At 40.1% G+C, this 21,857-nt stretch overlaps 3 protein-coding genes across 3 annotated transcripts; all 3 read left to right on the top strand.

Annotated features, from left to right (window-relative positions):
- The first annotated feature begins 1,188 nt into the window (after positions 1-1,188).
- LOC133014407 (C-C chemokine receptor type 5-like) lies at positions 1,189-3,483 on the top strand. Its single transcript, XM_061081638.1, has 3 exons — positions 1,189-1,254; positions 2,263-2,433; positions 2,600-3,483. Exons 1-3 carry the CDS (start codon positions 1,248-1,250, stop codon positions 3,481-3,483), a joined length of 1,062 nt encoding a protein of 353 aa, XP_060937621.1. The 5' UTR covers positions 1,189-1,247.
- Positions 3,484-8,138: 4,655 nt separating this feature from the next.
- si:cabz01093077.1 (C-C chemokine receptor type 4) lies at positions 8,139-9,846 on the top strand. The gene is made up of 3 exons (XM_061081842.1): positions 8,139-8,250; positions 8,363-8,535; positions 8,973-9,846. Exons 1-3 carry the CDS (start codon positions 8,139-8,141, stop codon positions 9,678-9,680), a joined length of 993 nt encoding a protein of 330 aa, XP_060937825.1. The 3' UTR covers positions 9,681-9,846.
- Positions 9,847-16,213: 6,367 nt separating this feature from the next.
- Positions 16,214-17,251, top strand: cabz01093075.1. The gene has a single exon (XM_061081918.1). The coding sequence runs from the start codon at positions 16,385-16,387 to the stop codon at positions 17,249-17,251; it is 867 nt and encodes a 288-aa protein (XP_060937901.1). The 5' UTR covers positions 16,214-16,384.
- The last annotated feature ends 4,606 nt before the right edge of the window (positions 17,252-21,857 follow it).

The following is a 21,857-nucleotide window of genomic DNA, read 5'->3' as shown; positions in this document are numbered from 1 at the left end:
GAAAATTATAATAAAAGAGGACAAGAGACTAACAAGGATGTCTTTACAACAGCATAGTACAGTGGACGAGAGAGCACAACACACTGCAAATCAAGACAACACATGCAAGTAGGAAAAACACGTACAAATTAAGACAACAACTTCATCAATTCGCTGACATATGTGTTGCAAAAAGTCACAATACATGCAAATACTGAAACGTGCAGCCAAATTGCTGCAAAGTTTCATCACCACTGATGAGTAGCAGACTTAAATAACTTCACAAAGCATGAACTACAGCCAGGTTCATCATGGAGTCTTAATTTGTTTCTTTTATTCACATGTGTTTTTTTATTAATATAGATAATACAGTGAACATTTTTTTTAAAGAAGACAAGACACAAACGAGGATGTCTTTAAAACAGCATAGTCCCTCAATGTGGAGGTTGTACCCTGATACCTTCACACTGTTTCTAACTGCCTTTTGAAACTACTGAGTTTTGGTGGCAATAGTGTTTCTTCATCAATTGAAATTTTTGACGGATATTGAGACATTGATTCAGTTGAAGGACGAGATGAAACCCTCACCGATGATATGCACTCTGCTTGTTCATGTCAATAGGTTCAATTTAATTTACAGGGCAGTTATTTTGTAGGTTCTTCTGATTTGTCATTGATTTAATCAACATATAAAGAAGGAAAGGGTTGTTGCCTTTTATTATTTATCTATTTGTTAATTTCATTCTATTAAAATGAATGTTAAGTTGGTGAGGGTTAAACATTTTTAACAATTATTTATATTATGTTATGTTATATTATATTTTTCAGGGAAATGATTAGGATACTTACATTTTACATATACTGAACTGTGACTAATAATATATGAGTAGAAAAGACCTTTTAACTCAATACTACCTCTCACTTTATATGTATATAAACCAGTGTGACAGTAGTCTAATATTTGTATGATCAAATGAGTAATGGTGGGACCTAACCTTTGTATTAGTCTTTGCTGTGAACATTTCGAAAAAGTGTGAACACGTGGGCTATTGATAAGGATCTCAAATTCACACTCTGGGCAGTACAGGAAACAACATCTGCATATTTTGTTCCTGTGTCACTGTTCATTAGCAGACTGTTGAAGTTGGTTCATGGTTGTGAATTGGATCGATTTGTTTCCTACACATTATAGACAAAGAGGGAAAAAAGGAGCCGTGAGGTGCAGCCACTGATTACCTGACGGGGAAAGGCATCACTGAAATCCAACTATGACAGGTGATTGCATTTCAACAGATTTACATCTACAGAATATCTATAGCTCTATGTTGTTGTTGAAAATGTGACGATGTTTGAGGGTTAACACGTTTCTCTAACTTTTATATCCATCATCTATATGTATTTCAACTTAGAAATACAGTATGCATTGTTATTTCATTTGCATCTTTACCAAACAATGTTTTACGTCCTGAGATTAAGGAAAAGACAATTTTGTGACAATGTTTAGTGCATTGTATAAACATTGCTCTTTATAAGAATGTTGCCTCGATTTATAATCAGAATTTCAAAAACACCGAAGTTTATATCTCACGTTAAACTTTAAAAAATATCATGAGCCAAGCACGCAAAATTAAATACAAATATTTGTTGCAAGTTTGAATCATATAAACGTTTTAACCATTAAATGGTTAGGAATTGTTAATGTTCAATTCAATCTATAGATTTGTCCTGAATTGGTGTTTTTAAGCACAATAAAAAGTTTAGAAAAGTGTAAGTTCTTCCTCTATTTCATCTCCCACTTGAAGACTGACGTGTAGGCGTGACTAGTGTTTCCAACAGGCGGAGTAAGTTACTTATAAAGACCAGCAGGTGGCGTGATATCATTATCAATTGACGTTGAAGGGCGGATTCACCCAAATTCCAAAACATCACACTTTGTCCCTTGCAGAAGCAAAACTCCACGTATGTAGTTTTGGTTTTATTGCAGATAGGTATAGTCAAATTGATTTTATTTATTTGGTTTTACTTTTGTGTGCCAATTCTAAAATGTCTGCCTTTACACCAAAACATTTGTTCGGCCACTTTAGAGTTACTGTAAATGTGTGGTTTGAAAAGATAAACTGAACGAGGCATTTAAAGCTGTTAACACAGAAAAGTGAACAGAATTTTTTTTTAGAGGCAACTTGACCCTTTGAATGTTGCCTATTTAATTCTATCTTACTGGATCATACTGAAGTTACACCTAAAATAAGTTGCATGATCCAAATAACAAGTCTATTTCTGCAGATGCTGTAATACTCTATAATGAAACCACTGCCAACACAACATACGACTATTCTGACTACTACGGCAGCGACGACTACCCCCCTTCTCCTTGCAGCAATTTTGAGTTAAAGGAATTTGGGAGTGTGTTTCTGCCAACGCTGTACAGTTTGGTTTTCATTGTGGGATTTCTAGGTATGTATATGTTTGTGCGTGTGTGTGTGTGTGTGTGAGAGAGAGAGAGAGAGAGAGAGAGAGAGAGAGAGAGAGAGAGAGAGAGAGAGAGAGAGAGAGACATTTGGTATATTAGCACAATATATTGTGTTCTGGCTGATTTAATGCTTTTTTCCTATCACCTTAGGTAATGGTTTAGTGGTGTGTGTCGTGGTGAAACACCGCAACAGTACCACCTTGACAGACATCTGCCTTTTCAACCTGGCTCTGTCCGACCTCGTCTTCCTGCTCACGCTGCCTTTCTACGCTCACTACTCCAGGGTCAGCCACTGGCCTTTCGGGGACTTCATCTGCCGTTTCATCTCAACCTGCCACCACGCAGGCTACTTCAGCAGTGTCTTCTTCATGGTTGCCATGACGCTGGACCGCTACGTGGTCATCATGCACAGTCACAGGGTGGCAGTTTATCGCACGCTGAGGGCAGGCGTTGTTCTCAGCACGTCCATCTGGCTGCTGAGCCTGTGTGTCTCTCTACCAGCCTTTATCTTCACAAAGGTAACAGGTGATGATAATCTCTCAAATTGTACCAACAACATGGAAAACAATGCCTGGGAAGTTTACAACATCTTTGCGACAAACATACTGGGTCTCGTGATTCCCTTGCTGGTGATGGTAGTTTGCTACTCCAGGATAATCCCTACACTGGTAAAAATGAAGAGTGCGAGGAGGCACCGTGCTGTGAAGCTGATCATCTCTCTAGTGGCTGTGTTTTTCTTCCTCTGGGTCCCATTTAACATTTGCCATTTCTTGTACTTTCTGCAGTCAAAAGAAATATTGCCGAACGGATGCAACTTTCGCAACAATTTAAAGCTGTCAATTGTAGTGACTGAGACCCTTGCTTACACTCACTGCTGCCTGAATCCCATCATATACGCCTTTGTTGGACAGAAATTTATGAACCGAGCCTTGCAGCTGCTAGGGAAGTGGGTTCCTGGGATTCGTTCTCCCTCCAGCCGAGATTTTTCAGATAGTACTTTCAGGAAAAGCTCTGTCATGTCCAGGTCCTCATGATTTGACCCACCCTGTTGTCATTTAGCAGGTGGAGGGCAGATGTGATAGGGCCGGGTCTAGGCAGGGGCAAGAGGGGGCCTGGCCCCCTCAAATAAATGTTGTGCCCCCTCAAACTAAATCCCAATTTATAATAATAATAATATAATAAAGCACAATGCCCCCTCAAGATTTGTGGCTGCCCCCTCATACATGCCTGTCTAGACCCGGCCCTGTGTGATACCGTTTATCGACACCATATAACGCCAAGGAGCTTATGTTTTCAGCCCTTTCCATTTCTTTGATGGCTTGTTTGTAAGGTGTAAGATTGGACAAAACAACAGAATGGATTTCCACAAAACTTGATGAAAGGATGTTGTATGGGTCACGAGAGAACCCATTCAATTTTGGTGGAGATCCAGAATTTTTTATTTAAACTTTCTTTAACCTTGTGAGATTGTTCATTTTTAAACATTTCATAGATCTGGCACAATTAGGGGATTGATATCTATGAGCTTGTGAAAATGTGGTGCAGCTTGATGGGCTTTAAAGGGACTGCTTGGCCATACTAGTTTATTTTGTTTCATCCAGGCTCCCTCAATTGTCTATCCAGGATTATTAAATTCAAAAACGTGTAAACTATTACAGCTGCCTGTACCTGTAAATATGATTATTGTTTAGACCTTTTTGACACCATTTCCAAATGAATGCACTGTGATATATTGTATTGTTGAGACAATAAGATGTTAGCTGACAGGCCTGTCAGTTTTAAAATAATCCAGGTGAGAGCTTAATCATCAGCATCATCCTTTCCTATACTTTCACAGGTTTGCTGAATTCAAGGCAGTTATGCAGATATAGTCGAAAATTTAACTGCACTCCAAACCTGACCGCTTGACAGAGAATGCCGTTTAACCACAGTGTTTTGTTTCTCTGTGGCCGATGTGTTTGGGACACTTTTTTGTTCCTTTTTACACATTTTTATGAAGTCTGCAAATTGGCGAAAAAATACTCTTAATGAAATGCTGACATTTGTAAAAAAGCTAAGTTCTGTGTTATTTTTATTCAACTGTTTGATGATGACTCAAACTAACAGTGGGTTGTGGCATCTAATAAACAAAAGTTGTTGCTTGTTATAGATCTGAAAGTGTCAATCTGTAAGAAAACTTGTAATTTTACATAATTCATTTCAGTATTATATTATATAAGTGTTAATTTTAGTGATGTTTTTCGCATTAAATTCTGCTTAATTGCCAAATTGATTGTATTGATTGTTAAATTGTGTGGTTTTGTTTTGCACATGAGATTATTAAATTTTGACCTCATGTCATCTCCATTCCTTTCTGAGCAAAAACACAATAACTTTTGCATTGTATTTTATATTGGAAATTAAATCATTCAATTCATTTTATTTGTATAGCCTATATTCACAAATCACAATTAACCTTTAGAGCTTCACAAGGTGCTACAGCATCTGCCCTTTACCAGAAAAACAACCAAAGAAACACCTAAAATTGTAGCAACCTCAAAGAGAGTCACAAGTGAGGGATCCCTCTCCCCTGATGGACAGGACTGCAATAGATGCCATGTGTAACAGAGCACATCAACAACAACAATATTTACCGAATTCGGGAGAAAAGACAGAGGTGGAAAAGTTGTATCAATGTTTAAAGTATTTATACTAAAGATAATGTCTGACAGACACGGAGGTAATGACACTTGTAATGAAAGCATTTACCAATAATATTATTATTCTTGAGTAGGCATATCATACTGGACATATAGCAATCTAAAGACTCAGAGACACGGAGACAGTCATGGGAGACACTCCTCAAAGACTAAGCTGAAAAGCTATATGCCAGCAGGAATTGCTGGATTTATGTTGTAGTTAAGTTTATGTTTTGCACCTGGTCTTTAAATAAAGATGCTAAAACGTGACTGGTTTGTCTCTGGCTGCTGTGGTGAGAGCCCCGGAGAGGAAGACGACGCTGACGGAGCTGCTCCCGGTGCCCGGCCACCAAGTCATCCGCATCCCGCAGCAGCTCCATCTCCGCCTCTCGGTCCGCGTCTCTGGCTGCGTGGAGCCCCATGTTCGTCCTCGATGCCACGGAGCTCCCCACACACAGCCAGAGACACAGCTGTTTTTCTTAAGCATAGTTTATTATACTCAAAACACAAGTTCAATAGTCATACGTAAACTTCGTGAGCGTTGCAGCGCAGTTTCTGTCTCTCTTTCCTTGCGACTCTCCGTGTCTCCGTGTCTCACACTGGGCTGACTGATGAAGCTGCTCTCCCAGCCCCCTCACCTTCACAATGAAATATGAATGTGATGAAGAAGAAGGAGAAGCTCCATGTGCCCCCCAACATTCTGGACCCATAGCAGCATAACTAAGAGCTGGTCCAAGACAGACATGAACTCTACCTATAAGCTTTATCAAAACAAGAAGGTTTCAAGGCCACTGTTAAACGTAGAAAGGGTGTCTGCCTCTCAAACTGAAAATGGGAGATGATGCCTCCGGACAGAAGCTTGAAGGCTCTGGCTCCCACTCTTCTTTCCATGATACAACACATCTGCTCTCATTTCAAAGAAAGCTATAGTTTCGTCAGCTTCTCGAGTAACAGATTTGAAATGATCATACCGTAAACACGTTGTAGCGTCCACGTTAGAGAGCATGCTGGTCATTTTTTCATATTGTGTACAGTAGATCAACTTTCTCTCTTCCTTCTGACAATGGCAGGTCACTTCTTTAATCTCTAAAACAGATGCTAGCTCCTCTCACACTCATCGAATGAGTGAATGATTTAGAGAAAGTTAAGAGTTAAGGTGATTTAACATGTACGCACAACCAAATCATTGGGCAGACACTTATTTATTGGTCCTGAATGAATACCAAGACTAAGGCAGCTTGTTTTACAGGGGCTGTTCTTTTAACATTACCATAATCCAGCTAATAAAGTGAAGTTGATTCAATTCTATCAAGCACAAGAACTGAAAATATATCTTTTGTGATTCCTAATGAGCTGAGTGTGACTTTCCGATGTTCATTTCTTTCTTCAAAACAGGAAAGAAGAAGAGAACAGTGCCTTGACAGAATCCATTTGGCCTTTGCTCCGCTCTTACCACATTTCTGAGAAAACCACACACCTCTGACACTTCTCTGCAGGTTTAACATGATGCAGAGGAAACGACAGAGGCCAGGGTTCACCTTACCAGAAATGAGAATAAAAAGAGAGTGATGCTACTCGACTGGATGACTTGAAAGCTTGAGGACAAGAACACGAGAACAAACAAATTACAGGAGCAGTAATTTTGGTGAGCACGTTCATATTTTAAAAATTTTAGCTGCTATTTGTAAGACTTACCTCGTCTCTCATCTCCCTCGCCCTCAAACACCTAAAACACAGTGCTTAGGTGGGAAACGTGTGTGTGTGTATGTGTGTGTGTGTGTGTTTACGCATCTCCGCCACAGGAAGTGAGGGTCGGCATGGGGTGTCAGAGCACGTGCTTCTGTCTAATATGATAGTAAAAGAAAAAAGACAGAGCTGTGGTTTGAATGAGATCACATGATTTTGATTATGATCAGAGTAGAAGGAGGTTTGAGGTATTTTTAGAAAGATAAAACATTGAATTTACATAGAGTTATTGGAGAATTGTTTTTGTGTTTAAAGTACCAAAATGTTTGTTGCAGAAGCCTTTTACATGTGACTCACCAAATGATGATTTTATCTGAAAAGTTCATCCTAAAGGGCAGGAAAGTCCCGGTTGTTAGAGGTGCTAGGAACACACTTCATTACTAGAACACAGTCAGTGTTGGGAAATACGCATTTTAAATGAGACAGCCCTGTTACTGTTTTTTGAAGATAGATCAGTTTTACAAACACTTGAATGAAGGAAAAGCTTTTTCTCTTTTTGGAATCAGGATTCAAAAGAGCTCATTGTTGGTGGAGTAAGTATTTCATACATTTTAATCATTGAGCCACTTTGGCTTTTCATTTGAATCATAAGAAAATAAATTAATTTCATTTGTATTATAAACCAGAATTGTCCTGTATGGTCACATCTAGTTATCTATAACTACAGAGAAAAGCACGAGCGGAGAGATTGTAGCATTCAAGGCCATATAAGGAGGGGATAAGAGGTTTTTGGTGAGAAAGGGTGAATTAACCAATAAAGGAAGTTAAAGATGTTTTTTGTTGCTTTGACTATTTAATTTGGTGATAGATTGAAGGGTAAAAGAGGAACAGATCTGCGAGAACAACTGATTGGTGTTTGTTTCGAACCCAAGAGCAGATTGGGCCGGACGGCTCCTTTTGAAGAACAGAGTTACAGAAGCACAACTCAATACATTTTGAATACATGTTAATAAGACAAGAAGCTTATAATGTGCACATGCCTTGTTCATATGGTTTTATTTGATTGATATGTAAATTTTGTTCTTTTGCCGGAACTGAAATAGGTCACTGCTGTACAATATTGGTTTTGACGAACATTATTGTCATTTACATGATTTCGTTTTTGAATGCTTGACTGGTGGTGATTTCATTGGTGATAATTTGGATCCCCTGACCACCTCGGGTTGAGGACTGAATTTGGTTTTTGTCTGACTTTGTGACACTAAAGTTATCCCTAACTACTCTGTTCCTCCTCACACAGCAGTATGGACTCATATGACCCAGAGATGTATTACTATGATAACGACACTTCCGGTTGTGATCTCGGTTCAGCGTTTTCCAGTGGATCCATGGTCTTACCAGTACTTTACTACCTGCTGTTTTGTCTTGGTCTGCTCGGTATGTTCACAATGCACACATTAACTCACATTTGCATTTTAACGGTTCACATCTACAGTTTGTTACCAGAAGCTCCAGAAATACCGTTTAATAATTCAAAGTGATTTCCCAGGTAACGTGACAGTCCTCTGGGTTCTCCTCCGCTACATAAAGTTGAAATCTATGACGGATGTGTGCCTCCTCAACCTGGCCCTGTCTGACCTCATGCTGGCTGTATCTCTGCCCCTGTGGGCCCACGAGCCCCAGAACCTGGCGTCGTGCAGGCTGATGACAGGAGTCTATCAGGTGAACACACTTTGAGTAGTTTTGAAGCTGATTTCATAAAGAGTAACAGATGATGTAACACTTATTCTACATTTACACTGTGACTTTGTATCCTTGATAAGACACTGCTACCGATATGTCATCATACAAGGAAGGAGTTTGATTTTGTTTAATCAACTCTGATCAGATTAATGCTAATAAACTGTATTTATTGCAAAGTACTAAATTGAGCAGCCAGCTTTTGCAAGTACTTGTAGTGTATGTAATGCTGGGAACACAAGTTGTGTGTGCCTTTGTTTTTTATAATGGGGGAAATATTCTGCCAATAACCAAAATATCATGTGCTGTATCTTCTGTGGTTATGGCTGCTCTCTTTAGGTGAGGTGAGAAACAGCTACTGTTGCGTGCCATGTTGCATCCTGTTCTTATTTTGTCTCTTCCTCTGCTGCTCTGAACAGCTGGGTTTCTACAGCGGCAATCTGTTTGTGACCTTAATGAGCATGGACCGCTACCTGGCCATCGTCCACGCCGTGGCAGCCATGCGAGCCAGGACGCTACGCTACGGGATCATAGCTAGCATCGCCATCTGGTTTGTCGCTGCCGTCCTGGCAACACCTCAGCTGATATTTGCCTCCTTGGAGATAGAGGAAGATGACCCACGTTGCCAGCCTCTGTACCCCGAGCACATGCTGCAGTTCTGGAAGATGCAGCAAAACTTCAGTGAAAACACAGTGGGCCTTTTCGTCTGTCTCCCCATTATGATTTTCTGCTACGTGAAAATTCTTGTGGTGCTGTCCAGGTCCAGGAACTCCAATAAGGCCAAAGCTGTGAAGCTGATATTCATCATAGTGTGTGTGTTTGTGGTGTGCTGGGTCCCTTACAATGTCATAGTTTTCCTTCAGACACTGCAGCTCTTTGGAATCAGGGACAACTGTGAGGCTTCGAAAACCCTCTACTCTTCCAGATGCATTGCTGAGATCATTGCATTGGCTCACTGTTGCGTGAATCCGGTCATCTATGCGTTTGTCGGGGAGAAGTTCAGGAAGTCACTGGGCAAGGTGATGACGAGATGCTTCTGCTGGAGTAATCAGAGTAGAGTGGCTTTCAGCCTCAGGGACACCACAGAGAAAGAGACTTCCAACACGCCCGTAAAATCAGATTACTGAAGAATGTAAAACATGCCTGGTGGCTCTGTGGTGGTGGTGTGTGCATGTGTGGTTGTGATGATTCAGCAGTGTGTGAGTGTGTAGTGCTGGGGAGATGGTGCTTGTTAGAACTGTAAAATGGTGCACTGAAAATTTCCAGAAACGAGGGAATGATTCAGTTTTGAAAGTGTACAGATTTTAAAGATTTTTTTTTTTTCAAATCATGTAATTCAAAGTATATTTGGAACTTGTGCAATTGTATTTTTTTTGTAAAAGAAATAAAGTAAATAAAACTTTCTCATCGACCTTTTAATTCCACAAATGTCTGTCTGTTTGGATGTGTAACCCATATCTTGCAAGCCCATTCAATTATGAACTTCAAACTTGACATGTTGGCTCTAGTTATCAGGACCTGATAAGCACATTAAGTAACTTAGTGTCAGGACTCAGTGTTAAAATGAGCGGAGCGACACGCAGACCTGATCCGACACCATTGATTAATAACTAAACACATTATCGTAAGTTTGTCACATAAATCATCCCAATAAAAAGGGAACAAATGTGAATGTGAAATAGTTCATACATCTACATGAACTCAACTTTGACCTCATTCTTTTTAAGTGTGAACTGGCACAACACGCCAGTTCACACTTAAAAACGCTTTATTTCACAGCCATATTTATTTATTTATTTTGGAATACCTCACACCTGTTTCCTTGTGACAAACTGAATCATGTTATTATAGCTCAAATACTTTGAAACAGGGGGTCATTTTAATCCATTGCATTTGGACTTTTGAGTTAAAATACTTTTCAGAAAATGAGCATGAACTCTTGAAACTTCCATCACACTTGCAGAGAAACCAAGTAAACTAAAACCATCTGTTTTCAATTTCAAGAATTACGTCATGCTTTTACATTTTCTGGTTTTCATTAGGTTTTCTTCTTTTAGTGGCAATGTGACTCCAGCTATAAACCAGGAATCAAGGTAAGATGAAACCAGCCGAGCTGACACACACAACTCCAGTAACACGTTGATTATTCTGATCAGATCACACTGCCTCTATGTCTTTGTCTGCGCTTTGCTGTCGACTTTGTTTTCACTTTCCATCTTATGTAAGCTGGCTGAGATTTTTAGTTTCCTCTATGTTCGTCATTAGCCATAACATGCGTTCTTGTGGCTTGTTCCTGAATGGGACAGTGAGATTACAAGTGTATGATTCTGGTTGTGTTATAATTGTTTAATGGTGCAAAATATCACAGTAGGGTTTAATTTGAAGGTTTTAATGTATGGTAAAAGTGTTAGTGCACATTAAGATTCAAATGACCATGAAATTGACATATACAGCCATGGCCAAAAGTTTTGAGAATGACACAAGTATTGGTTTTCACAAAGTGTGTTGCTTCAATGTTTTCAGATCTTTTTATCAGAAGTTACTATGGTATACTGAAGTATAATTACAAGTGTCAAAGGATTTTATTGACAATTACATTAAGTTTATGCAAGGAGTCAATATTTGCAGTGTTGACCCTTCTTTTTCAAGACCTCTGCAATTCACCTTGGTATGCTGTCAATTAACTTCTGGGCCACATCCTGACTGATGGCAGCTCATTCTTGCATAATCAATGCTTGGACTTTGTCATATTTTGTGGGTTTTTGTTTGTCCACCCGCCTCTTGAAGATTGACCACAAATTCTCAATGGGATTAAGGTCTGGGGAGTTTCTTAGCCATGGACCCAAAATTTTGATGTTTTTTTCGCCGAGCCACTTAGTTATCACTTTCGCTTGATGGCAAGGTGCTCCTTCATGCTGGAAAAGGCATTGTTCGTCACCAAACTGTTCTTGGATGGTTGAGAGAAGTGGCTCTCCGAGGATGTTTTGGTACCATTCTTTATTCATGGCTGTGTTCTTTGGCAAAATTGTTAGTGAGCCCACTCCCTTGGCTGAGAAGCAACCCCACACATTAATGTTCTCAGGTTGCTTTACTGTTGGCACTGCACAGAACTGATGGTAGCGCTCACCTTTTCTTCTCCAGACAAGCTTTTTTCCAGATGCCCTAAACAATCGGTAAGGGGATTCATCAGAAAAAATGACTTTACCCCTGTCCTCAGCAGTCCAATCCCTGTACCTTTGACAGAATATCAGTCTGTCCCTGATGTTTTTCCTGGAGAGAAGTGTCTTCTTTGCTGCCCTTCTTGACACCAGGCCATCATCCAAAAGTCTTCGCCTCACTGTGCGTGCAGATGCACTCACACCTGCCTGCTGCCATTCCTGACCAACCTCTGCACTAGTGGTACTCCGATCCTGCAGTTGAATCAACTTTAGGAGACGGTTCTGGCGCTTGCTGGACGTTCTCGGGCGCCCTGAAGCCTTTTTAACAATAATTGAACCTATCTCCTTGAAGTTCTTGATGATCCAATAAATGATAAATTCAGGTGCAATCTACCTGGCAGCAATATCCTGGCCTCTGAAGTCCTTTTTGTGCAAAGCAATGATGACTGCACGTGTTTCCTTGCAGGTAACCATGGTTAACAGACGAAGAATAATGATTTCAAGCATCACCCTCCTTTTAAAGCTTCCAGTCTGCTATTCTGTCTAAATCAGCATGACAGAGTGATCTCCAGACTTGTCCCCATCAACACTCTCCCCTGTGTTAAAAAGAGAATCACTGACATGATGTCAGCTGGTCCTTTTGTGGCAGGGCTGAAATGCAGTGGAAATGGTTTTTTGGGGATTAAGTTCCTTTTCGTGGCAAAGAGGGACTTTGCAATTAATTGCAATTCATCTGATCACTCTTCATAACATTCTTGAGTATATGCAAATTGCCATTATAAAAACTGAGGCAGCAGACTTTGTGAAAATGTATATTTGTGTCATTCTCAAAACTTTTGGCCACGGCTGTAGGTAATATTTTTTTTGCCCGAAATTATAATCTAACTTTTCAGGTGAGTTTGGACATGCGATTCAATATTAGAAAAGATTTAAAGGTGCAGTGTGTAGAATTGAATCATGGAGGATATGCAACTTGCTGAATACCCCTCACCTCACCCTCCCCTTCCAAAAATGAGAGAGAACCTGTGGTAGCCTTCAGTTGTCAAAAAATCTCCAAAGGTGTTTAGTTTGTCCACTCTGGGCTACTGTAAAAAACATGGCGGCCTCAGTAGAGACGACCCGCTCCTGATGCAAATTTATAGTGTTTAAATATAAACGGCCCATTCAAGGTTATGGAAAACCACCGATTGTACAATTTAGATGATTAAACACTAGTGAAAACATCACTAGGAATATTTTATATCAAATATCTGCCAATAGATCCCTTTCACCTAAATCTTAAACGCTGGAACGTTAATAAACAGGAGACCAGCGATCTGCAACAGTCAATAGGGGAGGAGCAAGTTGAGCTCAAATAAACAAGTGAGTGGTCGCCAACTGGGCCAAACCACAGGCCCAAATCGATGTACCATACCATATCCGACTGACACATACACTCACAGGTGTCGCGGGTGCTGATCTCGGTCACGGCAACCACATATATAGAATCACCTCTTCATTTGCGATTTGCCTAAAAGCACGACGTTTGTTTTTTGAGTAAACATGAACAGTAATCAGGTAAATTCTGTTTCTTTTTAGGAAAAACATTGACTATCGACTTTATAATATTCACTGCAGGTAAACCAGGTAGGATGAACGCAGTTTTATAACTTCACTCTGCACCATAGACGGTTTATAAAAAGCTTTGCACACAACATCCAGCACACAAACATTACAAAGTGACAGTTTATTATAGAACCGTTTGAGGAGAACTCACTAATGATAAGGAATAATTCTAAACACAGAACAAGAGAACAGCTAATTCCAAACAGGGAGGTTCAGAAGATACACCGTACGAGTGCTTCAGAGCTCTTGCAGGCACTGCGGCCTCATATACCAAATCTGTTTTTGAATTGTAAGGAAGTAACAAGTATTATGCCCCTCAAATAATAACCCACAACCCCATCCTGGGTGGATCTCAGTGCTGTGAAAAAGCAGTTGCACTTCTCACAGCTTTTTGTTCATGGTATCCTTGGCCGCACATAATCAAATTGGATTAAACAGCTGATCCATTCTTTGATTTGACCGTCCACCTCAGCATCTTGTGGTCCAGAATCCACCAATATCAGCTTACTTCTAATCATCGGCACTGCGACATAGGTACGTTTTTGCTTTCTTTCTTTTATATGCACATTCTCTAACATGATGTTTAGAAGAAGAAGAAGAAACACTTTATTTATCCCACAAACATGCACAAACATGCAAAGACACACTCATGCAATGGGGAAATTAGTCCTCTGCTTTTGACCCATCTGGTGCAGGACACACTGCAGAGCAGAGCAGTGGGCAGCCGTGTACGGCGCCCGGGGAGCAGATGTTGGGGGAGTAAGGTGCCTTGCTCAGGGGCACTAGACAGGGTAGGGAGAATAGTCTTTTGATCTTTGGACAGGTCCAGGTTCGTCTTTTTATGTTGTTATACCATCCAGGTAAGTTTTCGATGAAACTCCGAGGAGACGAACCGTGGAGTCGAACCAGCATCGAACCAGAGACCCCTTCTCTGCCACTAGTCCAAGTTTCTGCCACTAGTCTACCGCCTCTCCAACAGTTTATGGTATATCAACACATGAGTATGATTTCACTTTCTGTCAGAGGGAGAAATGAATGCTGCACATTGATTTATTGGTTGCCTGTAACAATGCAAACACACAAACATTACAAAAGTGCTGGACGAAAGCATGTTGCAAACAGACGCACAGAATGGTTTACTACTATGGAATAGAGTTTTTTGTCAAAATGTAATAAATAGGTAAATAAATAAATAGCTTAAAAATATGGCTATCAAATAAACCCTCAAATCAAAATATATGGCAATAAATATATAAATATAGCATGTTTTTCAAAAGACTTTGGTTTATTTCGTTACTTTTATTTCATAATGCCACATTTAATTATTTCAAAATGCCACATTTAATTATTTCATGGGAATTTTTATCATAATGGCTGTTTATTTATTTCATGGGACTTTTATATCATAATGGCCGTTTATTAATTTCTTGGGACTTTTATTTCATAATGCCGCATATATTTATTTGATAGGACAATATATTTTCATTCTAATATGCAAAAGCACACGCACACAGGCCCCACTCAGAGCGACACACACAGTGAGATAAGAGCTCGTTCACGTTAGGCAGCCGGTCAGTGACTTTGTAGAAGAACCGTGAAATAAAAAGTTTCTCTGGTCACAGCTGCTCAGTGATCATACAAGAGGTGCAGTTATGGTAATAGTGTTAGTACACATTATGATTTAAATGACCATGAAATTTACATATTGATAACATTTTTCTTGCCACAAATTATAATCTAACTTTTCAGTTGGAATACCTCACACCTTTCTCCTTGTGACAACCTGAATCATGCTATTATAGCTCATATACTTTGAAACAGGGGATCATTAATCCATTGCATTTGGACTTTTGAGTTAAGATACTTTTCAGAAAATGCATGAGCATGAACTTTTGAAACTTCTATCACACTTTCAGAGAAACAAAGTAAACTAAATTTCAATACAATTCAAAAAGTAGGTCATGCTTTAAATTCGTTTTTATTCTCTAGGAAACTGATCATGGACACCGTTACTGCTTTCAGTGGCAATGTGACTCCAACTATAAACCAAGAATCAAGGTAAGATGATTCTTGCTCAGATCAGACTGTGTTAAGTCTGTGATGCCTCTATGTCTTTGTCTGCACTTTGCTGTTGACTTTGTTTTCACTTTCCATCTTATATAAACTGGCTGAGATTTTTAGTTTCCTCTATGTGCGTCATTAGCCATAACATGAGTTCTGGTGTCTTGTTCCTGAATGGGACAGTGAGATTACAAGTGTATGATTCTGGTTGTGTTATAATTGTTTAATGGTGCAACATATCACAGTAGGGTTTAATTTGAAGGTTCTAATGTATTTTACCTCCCACAGCTATAATAGAAACATAGGTTTTTGTGTACTTTAAATGTTATGCAGGATTGATGTCGATAAAAAACTGAACTCAGCACTCAGTCGAGTGTCAAGGTGATTACAGTCTCTTTAAATTCAATCCACTGCACAAAATTACACACACTCGTAGATATCAGTCCTCTTTTTTTCATTAAGATCCATGAATTACTCTCAGAAATTGGTGATAATTTTGAAAGACACCCCAGGTAAAACAAATATCAATAAATAATTTGTAAATTATATAAGAAAAATCTATATTGGTATGAATGGTTGTGGGTCAACCAGATCTGACTGTGCAGTCCTGTTTTAATAAATATCCATCCATAAAATGTTTAACCTTTTGACCCATATCACATCCTTCCACTAAGTTTTGTGGTAATCTGTCCTATATTTTATGTATAATGTTTCTAAATAATGATAACTGTGAAAATATAACATCCTTGGCTGAGATGATCTGAAATACTGGATATTTCCTAACTATTCATTTGTCCTTCCTGTCTTTTTTTCCCTAACCCAGCCCACCATCCTCCACTGAATACGATTACGACTCTGAGTTGGACTATGGGGACTCTGGCCTGTGTGTGTACGAGAGTCATGGCGCCAAATACCTTCCTGTCCTCTACAGCATTATCTTCCTCCTGGGCCTTCTCGGAAACTCTCTGGTCATCTGGGTCACCATCTGCGGGGTGCGTCTCCGCAGTATGACCGACGTGTGCCTCCTGAACCTGGCCATCGCTGACCTGCTGCTGGTTTGCTCTCTTCCCTTCCTCGCCCACCAGGCCCGCGACCAGTGGCTGTTCGGAGATGCTATGTGCAAAGTGATCCTGGGCATTTATAATATTGTTTTTTACTGTGGGATCTTCTTCATCTGCCTGATGAGCATCGACCGGTACTTGGCCATAGTTCACGCTGTTTACGCCATGAGAGCACGGACGCGGTCGTTCGGACTGGTTGCAGCTGCTGTTACATGGGTGGCTGGATTTCTGGCTTCGTTCCCTGATCTGATCTTCCTCAAACTGCAAACTAACTCGACGGTGTTCTGCGCTCCTGAGTATCCCTCCTCTGGCTCGAGCGACTCTTCTCATCACTTCTGGGGGGTCTTTAGCCTTTTCAAAAAGAACATTTTGGGTCTGCTTGTCCCAGCCCTCATCATGGGGTTCTGCTACTCTCAGATTGTGTGGAAGCTGCTGTACTGCCAGTCGCCCAAGAAACAGGCCATCCGGTTAGTTCTCGCAGTGGTGGTGGTTTTCATCTGCTGCTGGCTCCCCTATAACGTTGCATTGTTCTTCAAAGCACTGGAGCTCCTGGATGTCTACACAGCTTGTGGAACAAGCAAAGCCATCAGGTTGACTTTACAAGTCACAGAGGCCATTGCCTACGCTCACAGCTGCCTCAACCCCATCCTGTACGTGTTTGTCGGGGAGAAGTTCAAGAGGCACCTGGTGAGGCTGATCCACACAGCTCCCTGTTGGCTGTGTCAGGTTGTTAAGGTCCACATCCCTCGGGACAGAAGAGGATCGATGCACTCACAAACCACCAGTGTGGACGAGAGGAGCACCGGGTTGTAAAGTCAACTTCAGGCCACGCTGTCGTTTTTTTTTGTCAGTGTTGTATAGGAGTAAAAGAAAGCACATATGACTTTGTATTTTTTTTTTTTATCTTATGGTCAGAATTGCGATTTTTTAACTATAACAATATTACCATTACACCATATACACATTTCAATATTTCTCTATATACACATTTTGATATTCTTACTATCTGAACTTTTTTCTGTTTTTATAAACACTTTTTTCTTTTTTATAAACGCTGTGAAGTATGTAAGATTGAATGTATAATGTAAATAGTTAATTCCTCAGCAGGGCATATACAGTATGTTGCAACCAACATGTGACTTGCACTTGTCCCTCTTGGCAGCTTGAGCAAATGTCTTAATGCATCCTGAAGCATTTTCAGTTATGCATGGCTATAGCAGCAACACTGTAGAACAGTAGGCTTGAAAATATGCTTTTTAAACATCATCTGTTTAGAACATTTGCACGATATGTTTGCGATATTTTTAAGTGAGCTTTTAACAGATTGTATCTGCACCTGCAAGTCAGACGTACTGTATTTTGAAACAAAAACGTCTGTTCCCTTTTAATCACATACTGTTAGGTGAAGCCGTCGTGACCTCATTTAATCATGGGTGGCACAAAACAACAGCAGGGGTGTTTTATAGATTCTGACCAAAGTGGTTAGGTTCTGAAAAGTAAACAAGTTTATTAACACCTCTGTCACACATGCCTCGGTTTCCTTGGTATCAAACCGTTTCACAGCACGTAAAGCTTCCTGCTGCATCTGGAAGCTAAATTTGCATTGCAAGTTTCGCAGCATCTGCAGCAAAAAGTTTGCCCTAAACCCAGAAAAAACCACACCGTCAAAGGGGAAGTATGTCACCAAGCTGCCACTTTAACATGTCTAGCTTTTGTGCATCCAAGCATTTTATCGTAACATTTTGAATATTTCTACAATATGCATTTCATACAATTTCAGTATAATTGAGAGTGAAATTACTTTATATAATAAATCCTGGACTATTTATATGTGTGAATATTCTATCAAAATTACTCAATAATACTCACATTATTTGACCATTACTTGGCAGATATTTTGAAACTATGTCACCCAAATGATCTAAAACTCAATACAATTCCATTATCACTCTTTTCTCAAAGGGTTTCTATTAATTCTGTACCATAGTTAGTTCTACTTGGGTTTATTTCCTTTAATGACGATATTGAAGAAATTACACGATAAAACATCAACTCATTCCTTCCTATTACAGATATGAGTAGCAATGAGAGCACAACACAACCGCAGCATCCCCCACCCCCACCCCTAATTTCAATACATCCTGTCTGTAGCTGGCTGTCGGTGAGGCGAAATGTCAACAGAGATGCAGGAGACTGAGCGCAACACTTTCTAACTTTGAGTGTAATAATAACCCGGACATGTTAAATTGTCCGCGTGCTGGACCGTAACAGCATGTTGCACCTCTGAGGGAATCAACGATATCAGGTTTTCATCTTATTCTGAAAAGCATACTGTGAACAATTGTTTTTGGTTTTAGTCACAGTAACCCAGCAGTAACATGCAGCCGGAATGTACATACATACTTTTGTAATGTTGATTAAATGTATTTCCCCTTTGTCAATAAAACGGTATTATATCCCAAATCAATTGTTTGGTTACTTTTTGTTGTGTATTGATCTGTACTCTGCCCTGATAGCATTTCTGTCCCTTTGACACTTTTTTATTCCTAATTCTCAACATGGCCGTCAGTGTGACAGGAGCACTCGATACAGCCTTGTGATACCCATTTATGTGTCTGGCCTCGTTCATGAGGTTTTGCCTAAACTGAGGCAGACTGTACCCATTTGCAGTTTCCTCCTTCAAAACATAAATGTTCAATTATCCCTTTCACAGTTAATGACTTTCCTCTTGAGATCATTGGTTTTTTGAAAGCTGCTGAAAACTTGCACTCATCATGATCTGGCTCAGGAGATCGCAACAAAAAGGGAGAAGCACAAGTCGACACAGCTTCTCCTGCTCAGATGGCAAAAGTAAAACCTCCTTCTGCTCAGACCTGCTGTGCGCATGACTTCCGGTGCAGACAGAAATTAGCTGTGGCTCCTCCGAGCTCACATTTAGACAACACCTCACGTCCATATAAAGAAAACAAAACTGCGAAACCTCTTCACAACGTCTCTTCAACAATGATACTATAATGGTCAGCTATCTCCACAAACTGACGCCCCCTTACAACCACTCACAAACGCTACCGTTAAAGAAGCCGTCATCACCAATAGTGAGACAGAAAATAGCATGTTGACTGCCAGACTCTCCAGTGCATGGGCCATTGTCGGCCCTTTGCTAGTTTTGCACTAACTACCTAAAAGAGGCCACGTCTCTACCCTAGACTTCCTGTGATACTTGCCGCTGGTATTTATGTAAAACATTGACCGTTCTAATCAATCATCTACAGTCAATTACTGTACGGCCCACATGAGGCTGCGGATGTGCCCACGGACAACTACTCTTTTCACCTTCTCACCACACTACAAAAAACAAACAGATACAAACATTAGAGGGAAGTGACCCTACTAGTTACTGTAGAATTCTGTGGGCACTGTAGTGCATCGACACAGTAACAACCACGCTAAGAACAGGAGTCAAAAATCCACCATCAAATTACAAACCAAGCCTTCGAAAGATTACATGACGTAGCTCCCAAAACGCAGGAACAAAAATAATGACACACAAATTAAAAACCACTCAGCAAAAACATTTCTGGACCAGCACAACGCAGATCATACAACCTCAGGCCTGCTATCTAAGGCACAAGGAAATGTTCAATAATACCAACGTAATTTACAAGCCCCCAATTGTCTTGACTCAGAAGATCACAACTCCATGCCATGAAGAAAGTTAAAATATTCCATTCAGCCGAATTCCTCCAAATTAAATCCTCAGAATTTGGGAGGTTTGGATCAGTAGTGTCAGAGGTGAATGATTTGCCAAGTGAAGAGTGTGTGTGTGCAAATGTGCAGGTTGAAATAACTTCAGCACAGTGGACCCAGGTGAACTGAATTACAGCAATAAGTGCCTACAAGGGAGAAGCAGATTACAGACACACCTCCAGGATGGACTTGGTCCATCTGCGTCTGACTTGATCTGCCTGCAAAAAGAAGAACTTGGTGAATAGGAAACCCATTTATTTCTATGTTTATTTGGGAAGATTTGAGAAAACTGTGAACAAATAAAAAGTAAATTTAAAGTTACTATGTATGAATACATAACTAACCAGAGGGAGATCAAACACATCTCATCCTCTTTCGAGACCGATGAATAATTCTGGGCATTTTGGTGCAGATCCAAATAAAAATCAGGATCCAGTAAATGTATATGTGGTCATATATGGGGACTCTAGGCCAGGGCCGGCCCTGGCAATGTTGGCGCCCTAGGCGGGGTTTCAGAATGGCGCCCCCCCCAACATACACGGGCAAATTGTCATGCATCCCCAAGAACTTTTGGACTGTATACAGATGCACACACAGGCAGACAAAATTGTAAGCTATAAAAAATAATAAAAATATATAATAAAAATATAAAAAAGTCTGATCTCAGCTGTACTGACAGCATATCATGTCATGTCGACAAAAATAAACATCAATGATGAAATGGGGTGATTCTACCTCTATATTGTTCTTTCTTCTCCTCCCCTACTTTGCTGCGCTTTCTGAATCGTGCACCTGATAATTTAATCCTTTTTTGACTCATCTTCAACTCTTACCACAGTCTAACACGCCTCCCCACACACACACACAAGAGAGTATGTGCTTGTGTGTTTCTGTCTGTTTAGACACAACTGACAAATGTGTGGATTAAGCAGTGTTTGGCAAGTTACTGAAAATTAGTAATTAGTAACAGTTACTAGTCACTTCTTTTAAAAGTAATTGATTTACCCCACCAGTTACTGTATATCAAAAGTAATTAGTTACTAGGGAAAGTAACTTTTAAGTTACCTTTATGTCTGCTTTTTAAATGTAATGAATATGAACAGTACTGAACAGTCAAACACAATACATATATTTTTTAGACCTATTTATTGTAATCAACAGGGCAACAGGCCCATTTGTGGGTCATTTGGTACCGGGCCGCACAGAAAGAATAAATATTTTACATGTTTTCTGTTTTATCTATTATCCGGTAGTTTTTCAAAATAAAACCGTTTTATTTTGAAAAATTACCGGATACTCTGCGTTATGACTCATGCTTTATGCATGTCAAGACGCTCGTCTCGGTCACGTCACTTTTTCGCTGACCACAAACCAGCACGGTATTTGTCGGACCCATTTGTCAACAAACCAGGTGAATCCAGCAGGTCTGTTTAAGAAAAAGATCAGCTGCCCGAGATCGCAAATGACGGCGGCCCTTAAAGTATGTTTGAGAAAACAACTCTGCCGGTGTCCTGGATTAAAGTCACGGCAGAATACCCTGAGATCGCCACAACAGCACTTACAACACTGTTGCCATTTCCGACATCATATCTGTAATGACATGATAGATCTTTTGAAATATATCAATTTTCAGTGTGTTTTCCAGCCCGATTTGCTCGCAGCGAGCGAAAAA

Source organism: Limanda limanda, chromosome 11, assembly GCF_963576545.1.
Source record: "Limanda limanda chromosome 11, fLimLim1.1, whole genome shotgun sequence".
NCBI classification, from domain to species: domain Eukaryota; kingdom Metazoa; phylum Chordata; class Actinopteri; order Pleuronectiformes; family Pleuronectidae; genus Limanda; species Limanda limanda.
The sequence above is the reverse complement of the archived record's forward strand: the minus strand, read 5'-3'. Positions and strand labels throughout refer to the sequence as shown.